The sequence below is a fragment of the Apodemus sylvaticus genome, chromosome 8, assembly GCF_947179515.1.
Source record: "Apodemus sylvaticus chromosome 8, mApoSyl1.1, whole genome shotgun sequence".
Classification (NCBI taxonomy): Eukaryota; Metazoa; Chordata; class Mammalia; order Rodentia; family Muridae; genus Apodemus; species Apodemus sylvaticus.
Window position 1 is genome coordinate 57,868,144 of NC_067479.1, and position 21,207 is coordinate 57,889,350.

Genomic DNA, 21,207 nt, shown 5'->3' on the forward strand with positions numbered 1-21,207 from the left:
GCTATCCCATTTCTTACCTTGCCCCAGTCTGGAGCCTGTGACAGCCTCTTTAGCAGTCCCGAAGCCCAGTTCTCTGCAGACCACACTGGCCGATACCAGGTCCCACTTGTCATCACAGATGGTTCCCCATTCTCCATTCTTGAGCACCTCCACTCGGCCCTCCCCGACCTGGGCTCCACCTCTCAGACGCACCAAGGGTTGCTGGAGAGACACATGGTCCTGCTGAGTGCAGAAGTGACATACATCCTTCGAGTTGTCAGTGCCCCACTCCTGCCCCATAGCCCTACCAGATCCCCATAGCTCAGAGTCGGAAAGCAATGACTGTTGAGAGTTGGGCGGGGGCAGTGGAGAGGGGAGGTTCCCTCTGTAGGTATTCATGGGCCTCTGTCTAGGAGGCCAACCGAGGCCACAATCAGCTCATCATCCCTTCCCATGCCTGGTTCCTGGGTTCCACCATCAGCAGCATCTTTCTACCTCCAGTTCTGGAACCTCCAGTGTGAGAACTACACAGAGAAGTTTCTACCTTCCAAGTCCACAGATTACAAGCGGATCTTTATTTTCCACTGCTTGAAATAGTCATACAGCCCAGTCCTACAGGGAGACCCTTTGGTGAGGAGCCAAATGCAAGCAGCAATTCTGCTCATAGAGAGGGAGGCAAGGGGGAAGCCCACAGGAAATAGCAAGACAGAGTGAAAAAATGAGGCCTTACCAGGAAAGACAGACCTAATCAGGACGTGACTCAGAGCAAGGGAAGCGGCAAGGGACAGGGAGCCTCCTACTTAAGACCCACAGCCATGCAAGTCCAGTTTAAAAGATGGAGACTGTCCAGGCATTCACAGAGGGCAGAGAGGGAGGAAATGGTGGTTTCAATGCCCCTAATCTTACTCACTGTATAGATGCCTCAGCCTCCTTCTGGGACTTCAGGATTACCCAGGAATAAGACCCATTCCCTGCAAGTTTCATGAAGCCTGTGGATTATGTCTAAAAGGTTAGGAGTTGGCCTCACCTGTTTACAAAGCAGCTTTGCCTCAGTTTCTGGGCACATGTACATACCCATTTGTGCACACTCAGTGTGTATGTATACGTGTGTGTGTGTGTGTGTGTGTGTGTGTGTGTATGTCTGCAAGGCTCTGAGTTACTGGTGATACTCAATGGAGGGCAATGAAGTCACTGTAGGCAGATCAGACCAGACACCTTATTCTAACTGCACCTTGTGTGGTCCCCAGCCTGTGACTTCTTTCAGCCCAAGTACTGATGGCCAGGATGAGCCAGGCCTGCCGGAAGGTGGTACATTTCAAGCATTCAAACCCTCTGCCACCTCGAGGAGAAAGGCACCAAGTAAGAGCCCGTCTCTCTACTCTCCAGTCACCTCTGGGTTCCCCACAATGGTGTCTTGGGGCTAGCCTTGCAAGGGAGGGTGCTGTGACACCACCCAGAGCCCCCCAGGGACGGCTGAGCCCAGCACTAGTGTGGAAAGGAAGGGAGCATGGGTGAGCACAAAACACTGAGTGGCTTCAGAAACATTGAGTTTTACTTCAGAAAGCAGAGCACAGTGAGGAAAACGGCTGGCCACAGCCTCTGTTCTCAACAAAACGTGACCTCCTTCCCAAGCTCATGAGTGGGATACAGAGCCCACCACACTCACGTGGAACCACCATCCTGACCACAGCTAGATGGAGACAGAATGTCAGATAGCCTAGCCACAAACCCTGGAAGTGGCCAGGTGGCGATCCAGCTGGCCACGGAGTCAAGACAGAAACCAAGGAAAATATGAGGTCAGCCCCCCACTTCGTTCATTGGTTTGGTATGAACTTGACTCCTTTCCTTTGCACAGAACAGCAGAGGAATTCCAAAACAGTAGGAGCTGGAACTCTGGGTGACAGGGAAAGCTGGGGCCAGCCGGGTATGGGGAGGAGGAAGGATGAGGGGTGGGGGAAGTGAAGGCTCAGGCAGGGGCAGACTGGGCCTAGAAAGGGCAGTGTCCAGCTATGCCTGTGACATAGGGCTAAGGTATCTGATAAGTAGTCACATATCTGTGACCCCTGAGGGGATTGAGAAGGCCAAGTTCAGTGTTTCCCAGAAATACCAGAAAGTTAGGAGGCCCCTTGAAGTCATTCCCACAGCCTGGGCAGAAGCCTGGGCAGAAGCCTGGGCAGAAGCCTGGGCTCCCAGCATGCATTTCACTCCTCTCTCTTACTGCTGGGATTTCCAATCAAACAACTCCCAGCCTGAGTGAGGCACCCAGGATGGTGTATTGGAGGCATCCTTCCTTCTCATTCCCTCTCCCTGTGGGGCACCTCAGAGGTAGCTGAGGAAAAGGGTAGGCAGGAGGAAGGGAAGGGAGAGGAGGCATTTCTACTGCTCCCCACTTCCATCCCGCTTCAGGCTCCTTCCTTCCCTCCTCTTCCCTGGCATGGAACTCACTCTGCCAACATGATGTCTTCTTTAAGACATTGATCTTAGCCGGACGGTGGTGGCGCACGCCTGTAATCCCAACACTCTGGGAGGCAGAGGCAGGTGGATTTCTGAGTTTGAATCCAGCCTGGTCTACAGAGTGAGTTCCAGGACAGCCGACAGCCAGAGCTACACAGAGAAACCCTGTCTCGAAAAAAAACAAAAAACCAAAAAACCAAAAACAACAACAACAACAACAAAAACCCAAAAAAAGATTTAAAAAGACATAGATCTTAAATAGCCTGGAGACTCAGCCCATGATGGAAGTTTTATCAAGCCTGTGACTCAAATCCTGATCTATGATCAATCCTTCTCTTTCCATGTGTTGTCCCCACCCTGTGACCCTGTATTAGCAATTTCTAGAACACATACGCCCCACAAACATCCAACACCTAACAACATGTGTGCATCTTAAACACACACATAGACACATCTCCGATACATACATATCCCCAACACACACACACACATACACACACACTACTGTTCCCTATCCAATCATGACCCCTGCTAGTGGCCAAATGCCTGTACCTTTTGCCCGGCCCTTACCTCTGGCTTGTAGGCTTTCCGGAACCTTGAGGGTCCATCAGGGCTGAAGATCTGGCTAGGCACGCAGCTGACCACAGCTGGCTGCCCGCTCTCACAGGTGGCGTTCTTCACAGGGTCGCGGGACACCGAAGGGCCCAGCTTGCAGCTGGAGATGTGTGCTTCGGTGCCCGTGCAGTTCATAGAAAATGGCCAGTAACGCAGCTTCCTCCTTGAGGCAAAGGTTCTGCAGGGGAAGGGAAGGGATGGGCAACCAGGGCATCCCAGCAGTCACCTGCTTCCTTCTTGCCTAGCAGATCCATTTCCCACAATGCAGTCTCCCTGCCCTCTCCCACCCCTTGCTGGATTATAGGCAGGCAACAACACTCCTGCCTTTATTTTTATTTTAAAAGTATAACAGTTAAAGGATAGTGGTTTATAAGAGCCCCTTTCTTAAAGCAACAGACAAATGATAAAGTACCTAAGCCAATCCCATGAAAATAGCATTGGTCAGTGTGTTCAGGGACAGAATTCTTACAACCTAACTCCTGCCCACCTCCAAAAGGAGCCACTTCTTTATTTTTGTTTGCTTGTTTGTTTGTTTTGCAAGACAGGGTTTCTCTGTATTGCCCTGGCTGTCCTGGAACTCACTCTGTAGACCAAGTTGACCTCGAACTCAGAAATCCGCCTACCTCTGCCTCTCAAGTGCTGGGATTAAAGGCATGCGCCACCACTGCCAGGCTAAGGTGCCACTTCTTAAGACTGTTAATTACAGTACAGTTTGTAGTAGAGGGGGGACAGTCAGCCCATAGCATTACTGTAATGATAGGCGAAGGTTAGGGACTGGGTCTGCTGGAGGAAGAACTATGCTGACAGAGTTGATGGCTCCTGGCAACAGCCCTGGTACCACAAGAAAGACCCACTTTCCAGAGCAAAGACATCTCCCAATTCTGGTAACGGGGGGGGCCCACAGGTAAACCTTCAGATGCATATTTCCCTGGCTTTGGCTCTATCTTTTCTGTGAATTGGAACACTGTTGTAGGAAAGATTAAAACTCAGGTAAGGATTTCTCTCTCCTTAGTTTTGGTCAAAACTGTAACTAAGTCGGTTAATCTCTCAGTGCAGGTGAGTATTCAGACGGAGGAATTATCATAGCATGGTAGTAGTTAACTGAACGAATGCCGGCAAAGCACTTAAAACAGTGCACAGATTCAAGGATTCAGAAGCAGTTTTTGAAACGAATAAAAACTGTAGTGGTGATGCAGATTGAACGTGAAATGCCCCCCAGAGGCTCATGTGTTAGAACATTGGGTTTCCTGCTGGTGGCTCTGTTTTGAGAGGTAGAGCCTAGCTGGAGAAGGTGCGTCTCTGCGGTCAGAGTTATAAGCTGGACTCTCTTCCGCTCTCTCTGCTCCTGAGCCTCAGGGATGTGAGGAGACCCAGCCTCACACCCTTGCCAGTGAACTCCACCATGCTTTCCCCACCAGGATGGACTGCGCCCTCCCAAACTGTGAGCTAAAAGATCCTTCCTCCCTTCAGTTGTAGCACTTTGGTATTTTGTCATATTGAAGAGACATGTTAGAGGACAGAGAGATGGCTTAGAGGCTAAGGGACGCGCACTGCTCTCGTACAGGACCTGAATTTGGTTTCTAGCACTGTATCGGTTACTCCAGCTCTAGAGAGAACCAGATGCCCTGTCCTCTGCAGACATGTACACACACACACACACACACACACACACACACACACACACAGAGAGAGAGAGAGAGAGAGAGAGAGAGAGAGAGAGAGAGAGAATGGCTAAAGGAGAAAAAGAAAAGTGGTAAGAGATAGGGTCAGTCAGCAGCTCAGCAATTAAGAGCATGGGCCACTCTTCCAGAGGACCAGAGTTCAATTCCCAGCACCCATATTGCAGCTCACAACTGTCTGTAACTCCAGCTCCAGGGGGAATCTGACACCCTCCACAGACATACATGCAGGCAAAACACCAATGCACATAAAACAAAAATAAATAAATTACAAAAGAGAGAGAGAATCCTTGCAGAAGTGGTAAGGACCGCCTGATGGAGCATTAGGCTATGAACAATCATGGGGTTTAAAGAGGGTATGCGGGAGGACACTTGTCCTCTGAAGCTGTCCAGCTTTTTAGAGCCTGTGTGCTTGCCCCTGGGCAAAACTCAAGACATGCTTGAGGAAGCTGACTGTTGCTACCCTAACAGAGGAGGCTCCGTGGCAAAGAGACCTTGGAAGGGACAGAGGTGAGGTCTGTCCCTGCTGGTCCAGCCTCCGCAGAAACATCTGCCTTGTCTTGGGGTGAATGGTACTTGAACACGGAGAAAGAACAAATTCTTTAGATGTCATTATTCTCCCTTTTACCAAAATGTGTGCCTTGGAACAATGCTAGCACAGCAGTGGGTACAAACACTCAAATATCTAAAATACACAGTGTATCTGATAGTTCAGGATGTGTGTTCACCCCGATGACATCATCCAGTAGAAATGCCCACGAGGGGAGGGGGCTGTTAATAATTCCAGAGCAGCTCTCCCTCCCCACTTCCTGTGAGGCCCCTAGCACTGAGAAACCTCACCTCCTTTCCACACATGTGCAGGAGAATACGCTCAGTGGAGCATGAGCTGTTCCAGGTCAGAGCACACTGAACCCACCGCTGGCTTAGGAAAGCCCGTCTGTTTCCAGCTGTTGGTGAGCACCTCCTTCCGTCACCCCACATATAGGGCTGCCTCAGACCTGCTCCAGTCTTCCCCCAGACAGCCCGCTTCTGTCTTACATCAGCTCTCAGGAATGTGCCGCCCACCATGACCCTCCACAGGCCTCCAGCTGCTAGAGCACCACCCCACCCCCATCTGAGTCACTCATGCCTTGGCTGAGCTAGTCCGAGAGAATCAAGAGATGAGGAGATGAGGCGAGGGGAAGGGAAGCACAGGCCGCCCCCAGGCCTGGATGGCTGAGGTTAGGGACAGCCTTCTGCCAAGCTAGAAGCCAGCAGGACTGTAGCAGTTAATGAGTTTGAGTTACTGTTGAAGCTTAGAGAGTCCCAGTGGCTTCCCTCCAGCCAAGGGGAAGTTAGATTTTGTGAGAGCCTGCCAGGGGCTCAATGTGTCTGTTCCAGCTACACTTTCTAAATCTGGGGGAAAAATCACCCAGGGAAGGGATTGGGTCCGCGTGAGATGATCTTTAGCTTACACAGTCTTGCGTTCACACAGTCTATGCATTCCCCAGTGGCTGCTGGAACTGATGGTGGGATTTCCCTGGGCTGGAGCACTTGATGTCTTATGGGTAAGCCTTCCTATGCACTACATTAGTTCCATCATCTGGCTGGCTTCCCACAGGAGTGTGCGTTACTTAGAAGCAAGGCTAAGCAGGTAGTGAAATCGCCTCTTACTAGGACTGTACTGACCCCACAGGAATAGGAAGCCCCGCCCCCGCTGGCCCTGCTCTCTTACTTGTAGGCTTTGGGGTTGTAGGTCTTCTCTGCGGGGAAGCCGAACATGCCACAGACCACGTGGGAATTCTTGGCTGTCCAGTGCTTGTTGCAGATCTGCTTCCAGGCCTTACCCTCCTTCACCTCCACGTAGCCCTCTGTCACAGGCTTGCGATGGCGAAAGGCAGAAAGGATAGGCCGGATGCGGATATCTTCCACCTGGATATTTAGGCTCTGGGAAGAAGGAGATGTGCAAGGTCAGGGGTTATGACAGGAGTCTGGCCCTGGACAGGGGCAGGACAGCAATTCCTTTCTTCAGGGACCACGGGCTGATTTCTGCTGGCCCATGTCTCTCCCGGCTCTGCACAGGCACCCACATTCTCCCAATGGGAACAGAGCACCCTTACTAGTTGTTATACATTGGGAGGTGGTTTGGTAGCAGGCCCCACGCTTGATGACTTGGAGTGCTCGGAGAAGTCTTGAGAACCCCCACCCCGACCCCACCCCCAGTTCCAGTTTTTCCTATAAGAAAATGTGGGAAGCCACAGGCAGGTAATAGATTCTTCCTGCATAGGCTTTAGATCTGAAAGCAGAAAGGAGAAAGTCTTCTTTGTCTTTTCATAATCTCAAAACGAGGGTTCAGGGCTTATGGGGAAAATAAGCAAAGCCTCCCACTATTGAGCATGTCACGTGTAGGGGAGCCTCGAACCTGGGGAGCTGTGAGCTAAATAGAGCTGGGGATGATTTTTTTTGGCTGTGGCAGGGCAAGATTCTACATGCTTTGAGTTCCTTAGAAAGCTGCCTCCTAATCTTTCTGGGTCGGTGAGGGTAGCAGTTTGGGTTGAGAGAGACTCATTGTCTGGATGCTTCTGAAGGAAACAGACTAGAGGGGAAGGTGGGAGGGGGAGTACCCACTCCTGCATGTCCTCTGCTCCATGACAACCAGGTAGAACTGCCTTGTGTGAGAAGTGAGGCCTTCAGAAGCCACAGGGAGAGAAACGACTAGGGGAGGGGGTCCCTGGAGTTACCCTGATACTTTTCCTGTTCTCCAAGGCATAGCACACCAGTGTGCAAATCCAGAATGTCTCACATTGAGCTCCTCCCTGTCCCCCTGGAGCCGGCTGCAAACCTTGCAAGAGTCCCTAATGGAGTCCCTGCCTCCGTCTGTCTGCCACGGTCCTGTCTAATGTACTTATCTCTACTTGTTGCTCTCTCTCTCTCTCTCTCTCTCTCTCTCTCTCTCTCTATATATATATATATATATATATATATATATATATATATATATATATATATATATATATATACATCCTTTTTTCTATAACACACAGCTATCTAAGTTAAAGATGTCCGTAATCTTTCTTGGCTACGCCTTCCTCCCTGATCAATGTCTCCAGCTCCAATTCACCCTGATACTGTGGACCACAGCATACAATATCAACAGCTGCTAATGTGCTTAGCATGTTTATGTCAAACACTTCCTATGCAGCCTCTTATCTAACCCTTAACTAAAATAATGTGGTTTATTGCCACTGTCCACAATTTACAGATTCAAAAGCTATTAATCCTAATTTTTTCCTCAGACCACCCTGAGGTGTGCTGTGAGACACACCTTAAGCAAGACCAGGGAGGGAAAGGCAGGACTGGGAAGGGCCAAGCTCAAAGGAAGACTTCAGTGACCCAAGTGCCCTGTCCAGCCAGAATGCAAATGAATCAGAGATTGAACAGAGCCATTATTTGGGTGCCCAGGGATTAATGTCCCCCGCCACAGGCTTCAGAGTCCAGAGCCAGGCCTCACTCCACAGTTCTGCACAACAGTGGAAAGTATGTGGCGAAGAGTAATGGCATTTGGCTCCAGCTCCCTCCACACAAAGCGGAAGGAGAGCTGCCGGGCAGGATTATGTTTTCCTGACTGGATCCTTTACAGCCTCATCAGCCCACAGGACTCGTGCAGCCTAGACACATGGGCAGTGACGAGCCAAGAAGTGGCCTGAGGTCTAATCCAAGCCCACAGCCTGCCTCTCCCACAGCAGGAGGCTCCTGGCACTCAGTGTGGATGCCCCATGCTCAGAAGGAAAGTTACGGCTGTCCCACTCACCTATGGCAAGCAGAGCTGACATAGTCCTTTCACAGATCTTTTCTTGGCCATCAGCAGTTGTAGAACCATATGGATGGGAGATATGGACCCTACCACAGTACTGTAAAGAATCGCTGTCTGGGAAGCTTGGCAGCCACCCTGACAAGGGATCTGCACAGGGCCTGAGGCCACAAACAGTCACACTTGTTGGAACGTTTATCCCCTTTCTTGCCTTGATTTAGGACAGGACACAACCCATTGGCAGACCAGCAGAGATAGTGAGCCCCAGGGTTAGCCTTAGCTATCATTGCCTTCATTCCTCTCCCAGCTGAATCCATACATATGTGTCTGTGTGATGGCCACATGTGTGCGTAATGATACATGCGTATGCATGTATGGTACACATATCTTCCTATGTGTCTATGTATCCATGAATTTAAATCTGTCTTTGTGTATCTGGGAGCTAGTACTATGTCTGTGAATTTGTGTGCATATCTATATAGTACAGAGCCATGTGTGTGTCATGTGAGTCTTTGTTTATATATGTGTATGGTGGTATATGATGGTCTGTATGTGTCTTTGTATGTATGGAATGTGTACCTGAGGGACGGAGAAGAGAGAAACAGTCCCTACAGTTAAAGAAAGCAGTCAGAATGGGCTCTGCACTCATTTTTTTCTGAGGTAGAACACCCATCTTTACCTGTAGAATCAAGTCCTTCCAGCGGGTACTGCGGTGATTTGAATGGGAATGGTTCACATTTGACTACTTGGTCATCAATTGGTAGAACCGTATGGGAAGGATTAGGAGGTGTGGCCTCCTTGGAGGAGGTGTGTCACTGGGGTCAGGCTTTGAGGTTTCAAATGACTCCTGCCATTCCCATTGTGTCTCCTTCTGGTCTCCTATTTGTTGACCAAGATTTGAGCTCTCAGCTTGTCCTGCTGCTGTCCCTTTGCTCTGTCATCATGGACAATAACTTTCTGAAACCGTAAGCTGAATTAAACACTTTCCTTTGTAAGTTATCTTGGTGTGATGTTTTGTCAAAGCAATAGAGAAGCAATTAAGACCAGAACCACCCGTGTCATCCACTCGTTCATGAATCACTCAACAAAATACAGTCTGTTGTCCACGGGCCTTACCAGACTCCTCTGCACCCCTCTCTGTGCCCTGTTTCTTCTTTAATGGCAAAGACTATTGCAAATCAAGCATCAGCCAACTGCATTTGAGGCTCTGTGAACAGAATCTTACATCTCTTCCCTTCTACAACTCCCACAAAACCTACAGGATAGCAAACGGCATGTCCCTAATTATAGGTTAAAAACATGAAAACATTTGGTGAGGTTGGACAGCTTGTTCAACTTTATAGTCTTATTAATAAGCAGGTAAAAATGGAGCTGTCTCTATTCCAGCTTGCGGGGTTAGAGACCACTGGCCCCTGAGCACTATCTGTCCTCACACACCTTCCTTGCCCAGTACTGTAGTGACTCTAACACTGGTGAGCCTCCAGCTCTGACTTCTGGGTGGTCCCCTCGGGGCTGGCTGGTACTGTGTATATTAGAAGTTCAAGACTGTCCCCAGAAGGACTATGAGTCAGGGGATGGTGGACGTGACAGATGAGCTGCTCTTGCCCTCAAGCCAAGGAAGTGGCAGGCAAGCTTTGGTGGCACAGACTCAGGGCTCATGTGAGCTCTGTAGCTGCCTCGGGTCCTGGGAAACCTCAGGGTTGGAAGCAGATGGCTGCACGTACCACCTCCCTCCTACTTCACTGCTATGGAATCCCTCCATAACCACAAGGATTTTCTTTTTCCCAGAACTTCAGCTCCCAAAGATGTTTGTTTGAAATATCAAAATGAGTAGTTCTTTTTACCCCCTGTAGATATGTTAATGTTTTATTACAGTTATTTATCTGTTTGTGTCTGTGTTGAGAACATGTATGTGGGTGTGCATGCCACAGCACGTGTAGAGGATAGAGGAGAGCCCTATGGATTGAACTCAGGTCATCAGGCTTTGAGGAAAGCATCTTTACCACTGAGCCATCTCGATGATCCAATTTGTAGATTAAAGACCTGGAATGTCTTGAATTCTAACTAATATTTACCCAAATGTTGGTCCTCTGGCACAGAACAAAGTGTCCAGAGCTCCAGCAAACTTTCCTTCCAGGGCCTTGCAGAACCCCCTCCTCTTCTCCCCTACAGAACTAATTTCCTACCTCTCAAGGAGGCCCTGGGAGTAGCCAACACACATTCTCAGCAGAGGAAACCAAACTAGGGTGAGCTCAGGGGGCTGGCATGCTGTAGATGCTGGGCTGGTGGGAAGAGGGTACAGTGAATGAATGACTAGGAAGTGGGCATCCAGGCTTATGCCTTGAACCATTTAACAGGCACAGTATCTATTGGTGACTTGCAAACATGGAATGTGGCAGTCTGGGATCTCTGCCCATGAGGAGTCACCCATTTTGAAAGGCTAGCTGCCTCAGAGTATGAGGCAAGGAGAGGCAAAGCAAGAAGCACACAGCTTGCAGCCAACTCCTTTCTAGAGGGACTAGAAAATCTGTAGTGAACAAATGGTTTCTTTACAGATCCGGCCAAATCTTAGCTTGGTGTCTTATCTCATCCCTTTGTTCTAGAAGCCATAATTTAACCTCTTATTGGAATTCACTCCAGGGCTACAGAGAGTGGAGGAAATGTCATTATACCAACATCCTCCTAAGATGTATCATTGGTTGGGGAAGCTTGCTCACTTGGTCTATCCTCCATTGCTAATGCATTTCTGCATCTTGCTTGAAAGACCTGCAGCATACCTTATTTGACTATTCTTTTTGAAGTGGGCAGTCACATTCAGACCCATGTTCTCTTGCTCCTTCTCAGTATCTCATACTAACCAACCCAGATGCCCACAGTTCTTCCTTATACAGACAGGGCCATCAAGTGAGTCCCTCTTGCCCAACTTTGCAGACTGTACTTCCTGCATCCTTTCTTCTGCTCTCTTCTTCATTCCTGTGTCACATTTGGTCCTAGCAACATCTCATCTTCTCTACTGATTTCCCACCTACACTTCTATGGCCCAAACAGGTATACAGGATGTGATGGTTTGTATATTGCTTGGCCCAGGGAATGGTACTATTAGGAAACATGGCATTGTTGGAGAAAGTGTGTCACTGTGGGCATGGGCATGGGCTTTAAGACCTTCATCCTAGCTTCCTGGAAGGCAGTCTTCTCCTAGCAGCCTTCAGATGAAGATGCAGAACTCTCAGTAACTCCCACACCATGCCTGCCATGCTCACACCTTGATGATAATGGACCAAAACTCTAAACCTGTAAGCTAGTCCCAATTAAATGTTGTCCTTGTAAGAGCTGCCTTAGTCATGGTGCCTGTTCACAGCAGTAAAACCCTAAGTAACACACAGGGCAATTGTAAATATTTAAACAGGCCATTAAAATTCTACCACCTCAATCCACTACATGTCTTCTGAGATCTAGTCCAGTCCATGGCCAGTCTCTGATCTAATCCATTGCTACATTCATTCACAATGACCACCATGTATCATTCAGACGCTTCAGTCATCCCCTTCATTTCTCTCCAACCACCAATCAGGTTCAAAAAGACCCCACTGATTGGCATATATAGCAGAGGACTGCTTTGTCTGGCTCAGTGGAAGAGGAGGCAACTAATCCTGTAGACAGATACTTGATGCCCCTTTCAGAGTCAAAGGGGGAGAGGGATAGGGGAAAAACTCTGGAAAGAGGGATTGGGTGGGGGGGGGCTGCATTTGGGATGTAAATAAATAAAATAATTAATAAAAAAGCAAAAAAACATTGATTTCTTGATTAACCCACATTTATTTCTTCATATGTGTTTATAGAGTGGTACTATGTCCCAATCCCTGCATAAGATCCTGGGATACACAGGTCAACTGGCCATGCAAACTGCTTGCTGTCATAAAGCTAGTAGAAGCTTTACCACATTCTCCACGAAGCATTTTTTTTTCTGCCCCAAATATCTCTTCAGTCTTTAAGAACATTTATTTGCATGAGTGTAAAGATGAGTTCGCACATGTTTGCTGCCAGGTGTATAAAAGCCAGAGATCAAAGTCTGGCATCTTGTACTCCATCTTATGTTTTTGAGACAAACTCTCACTGAACCTGAAACTTGCTGATTCATCTATAACAGCTGGACAGTGAGACCCAGGGACCCCACAGCACAGGATTATAAACATGGGCTTCCCTCTCTATCGTTTTTATGTGATCGCTGGTGATCAAGCCGAGGTCCCCAGACTTGTGAGGCAAGTAATTGTTGGCTGAGCCATCTCTTCAGCATGCCCCAAATGTCTCACCCATTTAGATCTGATTTTTTTCTTTTACTCCTCCAGTATCTGCTTTCTGATGCCCTCATCTAAGCTAGTAGTCCTTGGTTTATATTGGCTACTGTAGAGGAATTTTAGTCCAGCAACATGGCTGCTTTGATCACATCCAAAGACCATCCAGGTCTACTGTGAGCTGGTTGGAATGCAGAGCTGCCCTTAGTACACACCTTTAATCTCTGCCTGGAACCCTTTGGTATATACCTTTAATCTCAAACAATGACATCTAATTGACAGGCAGACAAGGTGATGAATCAGAGAAAGATTTGATAGGATGAGTCAGAGATAGGAAAAGCCAAACTCTCAGGAAAAAGCTGTTTAAGAGCACTGCGGGGAGAGTGAAGGAGCCCAGTTCAGTTCATCAGTGAGCTGGGAGTTGAGTCAGTGAAGTGAGCACAGTGCACTGGAGTTGAGTTTGTTAATGAGTTCATACAGTTCAGTGCAGGTCAGCAGAAGCAGTTGAAGCCGAAGGGTAAGAAGGTGCTGTTTTTAAAAAAAACAGAATCCCAAATGTTTGATTTTACCAATAAAGACTTAGAAGCCAGATGATGAGGTGAAGGCCTGCTAGCTCATAGAGACCTGTGATCCTAATAGCCAGGGTAGTTGCACATTCAAGGCTTGCTTGGACTTTAGAGAGAGTTCAAAGCCAGCCTGAGCAACTAACCCTGGCTCAAAATTAAAAATTTAATAATTAAATAAAGAAGGGAGGAGAAGGAGGAAGAGGAGACAGCTGCAGCAGGCTTGCAGTTTAGAGGTACAGCACTTGATTAGCATGTATGAGGCCCTCAGTAAATAAACAGAAAAAAGCTTTTTTTTCAATTAGTCAATGATGTTTTTTTTAAAAAGATGTAACAAGAGAGTAACTTAGTTAAATATGTTGGGCACTAAAGCCAAAAAAAAAAAATCATTAGACTCTTTTTAGTCTTTGTTTAACTTCTAACAGTCAGTCAGTCCTTGCCTCTTGCCATAGCACAAGCACTTCTTGTGGGACCTATGGACAGACACAGAACATCTGCACCTCTTGTACTTGAGCTGTTCAACATCTCATCTCCTTTTCTCCTAAGATCTGACACAGAAGAGCTGGAGAGGTGGCTCAGTTAGCAAAGTGTTTCCTGGGAAAGCATAAGGACCCAAGTTTGATTTCCCAGACCACGTGTCTGAAGCACATACTGTGAAGTCAGGCAGATCCCTAGGGCTAACTGGGTAGATGATCTAGCCTAACTAGCAAGACCAAGACGAGAGACTGTCAAAACACCAGGGTAGACAGTGTCTTATGGGGAACAACATCTAAGGTTGTCATCTATCCTCTACAACCCCCTCCCCACATATTCATGCGCACGCGCGCGCGCGCGCGCGCACACGCACACGCACACACACACACACACACACACACACACACACCTCTTTATTCCATTCCCCTCCCAGGATCGTACACAGAGTTACTGAGCTGAATTATCCCACAAAATCTGACGGTTAGCACAGGCTTAGACAGACTAGGGAGATGGGTAATGTCTGTGAATGTTAGAATAATCTGCGTAAAGTACAATTATTCATTACTTAAAATTGAATCAGAAATTCAGATATTAAGAAATTGCCAGTAACATTCTGACTGGGATAGTGGAACAAAAAGGAAGAGGAAAGTTGCCTCTGTGATGTTGCCTATGTATGTATGTATGTATGTATGCATGCATGCATGCATGTATGTATGTATGTATGTATCTATCTATCTATGTAATTATCTATCTATCTATTTATCTATCTATCTATCTATGTATCTATGTATCTATCTATGTATCTATGTATCTATCTATCTATCTATCTATCTATCTATCTATCTATCTATCTATCTAATTATCTATGTATCTATCTATGTATATATGTATATATGTATCTATCTATCTATGTAATTATGTATCTATCTATGTATATATGTATCTATGTATCTATCTATGTATCTATGTATCTATCTATTTATCTATCTATCTATGTTGAGGCATGGTCTCTTTTGCTATATGAGTCAGGCTGGTCTTGAGCTCACCACCCTCCTGCTTTAGTTCACTAGGGATTATAACCATACACCATCCCACCTGTGATTTTCTTTCTTTTTTTTTTCTCATTTTATAGTGCTAGGGGATTGAATCTAGCACATCAGACCCTCTGAGCAAATGCTTCACCACTAACCTACATCTTTAGTCTTCCTTTTACTTTTTCTTGTGAATCAGGGTGTCACTAAGTTGCCCAGGCCAGCTTTTGACTCACGTTGTAGCCTAGAAAGACTTTGAACTTGCAATCCTCCTACCATAGCCTGCCAAGCAGCAGAGATCACAGGCCTGTATCACCAGCCCTGCTTTGTGGTTTCCATTGCTCACCTCTGCGCTGGACTGAACTGGGAGTGAAGGGGATGTAGCTGGGACAGTGTGGAGAGCTGAACTCACACTGACGCCACTAGAGAAACAAGCCGGCTGTCTGGCTGGGCCTCCTATAAATCAGGAGCTCTGCACCACGGCTGGAAAATGCTTTCATTTTTCCAGCCTGGAAGAATGTGTGCAGGTAACAGAGGCTTCTTTAGAGAGCAGACCAGCCCTACTGCAGGCAGGAAGCCGGCGAGACACCTGCTCCAGCCACCAACCCCTTGTGGCCCAGCAGCTTCTCTAGCCTTGCCTGGGCTCTGAGGCCACAGATTCAGCAACCAGACACAGACTAGGCTGGCCTTTTGATTGTACATAGGAATAATCACCATGGCAACAAAGCAATGAGTTCTGAAATCAGCTTTCTCTACTGCTAGACAGTAAGCTCAAGAAGGGCAAGACTATCCACCAGTCCCATTCATCCCCATGGCCAGCCTTGGGCTCAGAGAATGAATGAGCTGATAGATCCTTGTGACAGTAGCCTCGTGGGGATGAAGGGAGAGATTCAGCATCCATTTCCCAGCATAGCTCATGCACCTGGACCCTAGGGCACATGCATAGCCAGCTTGGGCTTCATTAGCTCTGCTATACTTATATCATTAGGCTCAGAGAACAGAGCTACATACCCAGACTCTGAGTGGCTTTCTCTACCCACAGATGCAAACCTCCCCACCACCTTTCCCATTCATTTCTTCTCCAAACCACCATTCAATGTACCAGTCCAATCCACAGTGCACCAAGACAGAGTATTTACTGCTTACGTTACATCTAACGCACAGTATAATGTTTGCACAGTCTAGTGACTACAATGCTGTCCGTTTGTTTCACCTCATGGCTTTTTCTAACAGTATCATCTATGCTTTGCAAAGGCCCGCATGGGCAACCCGCCTGAACCAAGTTTCCAGAGTTGCTGGGATTTGTGCGATTTCAAATATTTGGTTCTGTTTGCCACATAAACACTCTCTGCTTTTCAGACATGGTGACCTATTTTCGGTTGAAAAAAAAATAGGGCACCTTACAGCTTATTCTCTTGTGTACCTTATGGTAGCCAATAGTCCCAGCTACATAGAGGTTCTCAGCCAATAGAGTGCAGATTATGAACACAGAGTAAGGCCTATGCATGCTCACAGAGTGGTGGAAAAGAAAGATATCCCAGAGAACCACTTCTGATCAGCCAGCTCAGCCCTCAGAGGATGCCCTGCTTAACCCTTTCTACTCCTCTCCTAAGAGTTAGGCACAAGACACCATTGTCAGCTTCTCTCTTTTGCAGGAGGGAAGTCGTTCAGCTCTTCCAAAACTAGCTGGGAAGCTACATAGAATCTTCCAAACTACACCCAGATGGAAACTGATACCCTTTCTTAAACACAATCTGCCCCTCTGCCCTGGTGCTGAGATCAGAGGCCCAGCTGGGAAGTGCCCCACTTGCAGAACATCTCTCTAGAGACCTTTTTCTGGACCTCCAGATGCAGGCAGATAAGGCTGTGGTTGGGAGGGAGACATGGAAACATCTGGCATTGACAGTGACTAATAAAAACCTGGATTCATTGCCCAGTCCCTGTGGTCACAGAGGGGGGTGGGGGAATGTAGGGTGGGGGGAGGGAATGGGGAGGGGCTTTTTCAGGCCCCACTATCTTTCCAGAAGGATGTTGACCTGTAGAGTCAAGGGATATAAACGGCCTTCTGGTTTTGCAGTGTCTCTCTGTTGACAACTCAGGATATCCTGGGCTGCCTACTGACTTAGGCTCAGGGAATTCCTCGCAGAATAAGCACCATCCCTGGAAATAGGCATTTCCAGTCTGTCCAGCTTACTTTGTTACTACCACACCCAGTTTTATGTGGTGCTGGGGGTCGAACCCTGGGCTTCATGCACATTAGGCAAACACTCTACCTACTGAGCTATATCTCCAACCTCTTGTTTGCTTTTTTGGGGGAAAGAGCCCTTAAGAAATGTGTAGAAAGGAAAGCAGGCAATGAACACTGCAGACACACATTTTCTTATCTAACAGGCCCCAGCAGAAGCCTTGTAGGGACAAGCATGTGATCTAGGTACTTGTACCAGCTGCAGGGTTGCTCCGAAGGACATCTGGATTTACCATCTCTCCTTATCTAATGCTTTTTCCAGCCACCACAGACAGGAAACAAAGTGTCCTGGTTTAAGAGGCTCTGACGTCCTGAGAAGTTTGCTGGGGGCTCTGTTTTCTGAATTTAAAAATATCTCTATTGCATATGTCTTTTTTTTTGCTCCCACCTACCTTATTTTAATGACTGGTCCATGATTCATTTGTCTCTAAATTCAGCCAAATGGATATTTTATAGTGTGATATCAGGTAACCCAAAAAGGGTCAGCCATTCTGGACACAGTCCCAAGTTTGTCTCCATAAGACTAGAAATTCTCACCTTCAGCTATAGGGTCTGAAGCTAAGGATCTACAGTAAGCTGAGATGGTACAGTGTATGTTGAAAAGGGGGATAGACACCCGCTCAGTGAGTTTCTGTAGTAAAATAGTCATATAATCATTCATTGCCCCAGAGAATGTCTAGAGTGCACAGTGTCCAAGGAAACAGACAGTGTAAGAGAAATTCTACCAATTGCTCTAGGTTTAGTGACTCACACCTCTGGCATCTTCCTCCTGACCCATGAACTTTGGTCACCTACTTTTCCATAGTACTTCATAGTCTACAAGGCCTTTTTCTTATTCAACACATCTGATTCCCCCTACTCCCCAAGAGTACTGAGAACAACCTTGCCAATGACAGAGAGGCACTGTTATCATAGATACTAATGGTTCTATTGTTCTGGATTGTTCTGGCTGCAGTCATCAGGGCCCTCAGCATCAAATCTGTTGAGCTGTCCTTGGTAGAGTCTTTTTGTAAGTAAGGGGCTATTTTTCTTCCCCTGGAAAGAAGTTCATTGTCAAGAAATCCCAAGGGTTTCTCAAGCTGACAGAAAAGTCTGGGGAAGACAAGTAAGATCTGCTTCAATCTCTATCCTTAACCCTAATCTCTAGCCCTAACCCTAATCCTAGCCCTAATCCTAACCCCTAGCCCTAACTCCTAACCCCTATCCTAGCCCTAACCCTAACCCCTAATCTTGGCCTTATCCCTAACTCTAACCACTGAGTTCTTAGGGTTGGAGCTAGCAAATTCTAGTTCTCAAGGCATGCTTCTGACATTCACTGCTGAGGAGATCTCATCCAAACTGGTGCAGTTTTTATCCATTCCCTTCTTGGGGATATCCGGAGCACTCCTGTAGAGATGCAAGCCTGTGGGGTGGTTTGTAATACTGAGATCTGTGCCTGACCTCCAGGCAATCAGTGAGTCTGTAAGGTCAATATCTAGTTCCAAAGTCAAGGTTGTGAGGGGCCAGAGAAGAGGCCAGGAGAAGCCTGAACACACTACACACGGACTGTTTGCCATCACTTCTTTGCATGTGTTGACACACATACACACCAGTGATGTCTATTTGGCTTGTAGCTGCCTCTAACATGAGGCGAATGCTCACCCATAGCTTCAGAGTGACGAAGGAGCTTAGAGTTTTGTAATCACATAGTTCCAGTCCCTTCTGCATTTAGAATCTGATTACAGTATTTCTGACGGAGAGGCAGAGAGTCTTTGCTTGAACTCCACCATCAATAAGAAGCTCACTACACACAGAGGAAGATGGGTCTGGAGGCAGGGGGACTGCCTCAGCTGAAGCCTGCATCCCATCCACCACCTGTGTCTCTCAGTCTTAGCCTTCTCTGGGAGTTGGAACAAACTGTAAACATTTGTCTCCATGGTAGCACTCAAAATATTTGAAAAGAACTGACAGAGCCTCCCCCAGTATCTCTTCTTGACAGAAAAATCTCCATTCCCTCCTACGATATGGTTTCCAGACATGTCTCTTGGCCCCTGCTGTGGGTGACCTGGTTAAGAGATGGACCCAGAACTGAGCCAGTGAGTTCAGTCACACAGCACTTGCAGGGATTAAAAAATCAGTGCCTTTCATTCACCCCACTGTGACTGCACTCTTGAGTCCAATTTCTTTCACCTGGATATTGGATTGTCCAGTCAGAGTCCCTTTGACCCCAAACTATAACACACCTTACGTTTTAAGTAGATAGCTGTCACATTTGGGATCTATTATTTCAAAGCAGTGCAGTCTTCCTAAATCTTCCCTTCATAGACTCCAGCAGTCCCTCCTAGCTTGATATCTTTCAGTATTTTTTCAGTCCATATTTTTGTTTTCAGGCAGATTCCTCATGCTTGCTTCATGTATAGACAGGAACAGAGACACAGGGCATATCACTAGAAGAGACCATTCGCTGTGCTCATACAAAATTAGTCACCAGCTCTTCAGGGAATCCTTAATGTCCAACAATACCATCTAACTGCATATCCACCAAAGCGATGGCTCACTCACTCACCCACAATGATTTAATAGGGGCCGTTTCTTTAGCAAAGAGGAATGCTTCCATGACTTCAGCTACTGACACAAGGCATTTTGGAGAAACTTCTCAGCATCCCACAAACATCCTATGTAGGTGGTCTGGGCAGCTCCTGGTCAGTCCAGAGTTACACGTAAGCATGAGCTTTAACCATGAAACCCAGCATGTAGGAATCTTCTTGCAACTCAAAGGTTCTCCTTAGGCCTTTTGAATCTAGAGCCAACATGACCTACTTTCGGTGGGCGTGGAATGGAGGTCCCTGAGGACAGCTCACTGACTGAGGGTTTGTTCTTGTGTGTCTGTGGTTAGGGCAGGTAGGCTCCCCCTGGCTTGTGTTACCAAACTGGTCTGCATGACCATTTAGGAAAGTGCAGTTCAAAAGCCGTGCCTGTCATCTAACCCCTCACATTAGATGTCTTCTGGGTAGCCTCTGGGTGACTGCACATTCACCAGGATCTGTGCACTTGGCTTCGGCAGTGATGCTCCAGTGTCCCTCATGATACATGCTCTGTCTATCCAGCAACTAAGGATTGTGTTGTCTTTCTCATGGGAGTCCTCAGATCATGATGGATGTGATTTCCTTCAACAAATGTCAGAGCTGAGTACTACACATGCTCATCTGCACTTCCAGAAAAAGCGAGTTCTTTCCAGCATTTTTGCCCCAGATTGACTAAGCCTCTTCCACTTGAGTGGGGTTCTGCTTTCTATGTAGCATGGTTCACGCATGAGGATGCAGCTCAGTTGATAGAAGGGCTAGCATGGGTGAAGCCCTAGGAGCTCAGTTAACATTTACCTATGGAAGGGCTGCTCACAGAGTTCCCTTTCCAGAGTTATGTATTACCATTGCTATTATTATTTTGCTAGTAGCAAATGAATTTTACTCTCTCACAACCCCAAACTGGCTGATATTTTGGCCTATTCCTTTCTATTTGCACCATTAACACCTTAGCTACAAAGCCTGGACCTCTATTCTCTCAACACTCCAAGTGGATAGTCCTGAGCTTCTAGTTGCACACAAGGCCACTGCAGATACCATCAATATGCTCAGTGTCTGCCCAGGCAGGCCAGTGCCACGAAAGAGTGTCTGCTCTGCGTGTATGTCTCTTTACAGTATAGTTTAATGTTTGACTTTGGGTGCTTCTCTGCCTAAGGGAACAAGAATCGCTGGTATGCATTTCTAGGGAGAAGGAAATGCAGATGTTGAAATCAGTTCACATGTGGTACCTAGAGCTCTGTGTGTGGGATGCAACCATGATTAAGGTGTAGTACCTACCCTCTAGGAGCTTCTGGGCTCATCAGAGAGCAGAGGCACATACAAGTGGATACTGTTTCCTATGGGGATGTGGGGAGGGCATGGAAAGTTCTGGGACACTGGGTTGCACAAGCCAGTGCTCCTCAGTGTCAGTTCCATGGAAAAGCAAAGCCTGCTTAGTGGTATTCAGTCCCTGAATTGCATAGACTCCATGGTGCTCTTGGTGTCATGAATGAGTGAGCATGTTTGAAGGATGGGAACTCACTC

The 21,207-nt window shown here is 47.3% G+C and overlaps 1 protein-coding gene across 2 annotated transcripts in view; it reads right to left on the reverse strand.

The window, feature by feature from the left end:
* Positions 1-21,207, reverse strand: part of Loxl2 (lysyl oxidase like 2) — an 81,559-nt gene that overhangs the window by 28,470 nt on the left and 31,882 nt on the right. Inside the window, exons 4-6 of one of the 2 annotated variants that reach the window (XM_052191099.1) lie at positions 6,442-6,653; positions 3,004-3,226; positions 18-222 (exon numbers count right to left, since the gene is read on the reverse strand). In XM_052191099.1, the coding sequence (XP_052047059.1) occupies positions 18-222; positions 3,004-3,226; positions 6,442-6,653 (640 nt within the window). The remainder of the gene's footprint in view (positions 1-17; positions 223-3,003; positions 3,227-6,441; positions 6,654-21,207) is intronic. The other variant, XM_052191100.1, reaches the window with a different exon arrangement.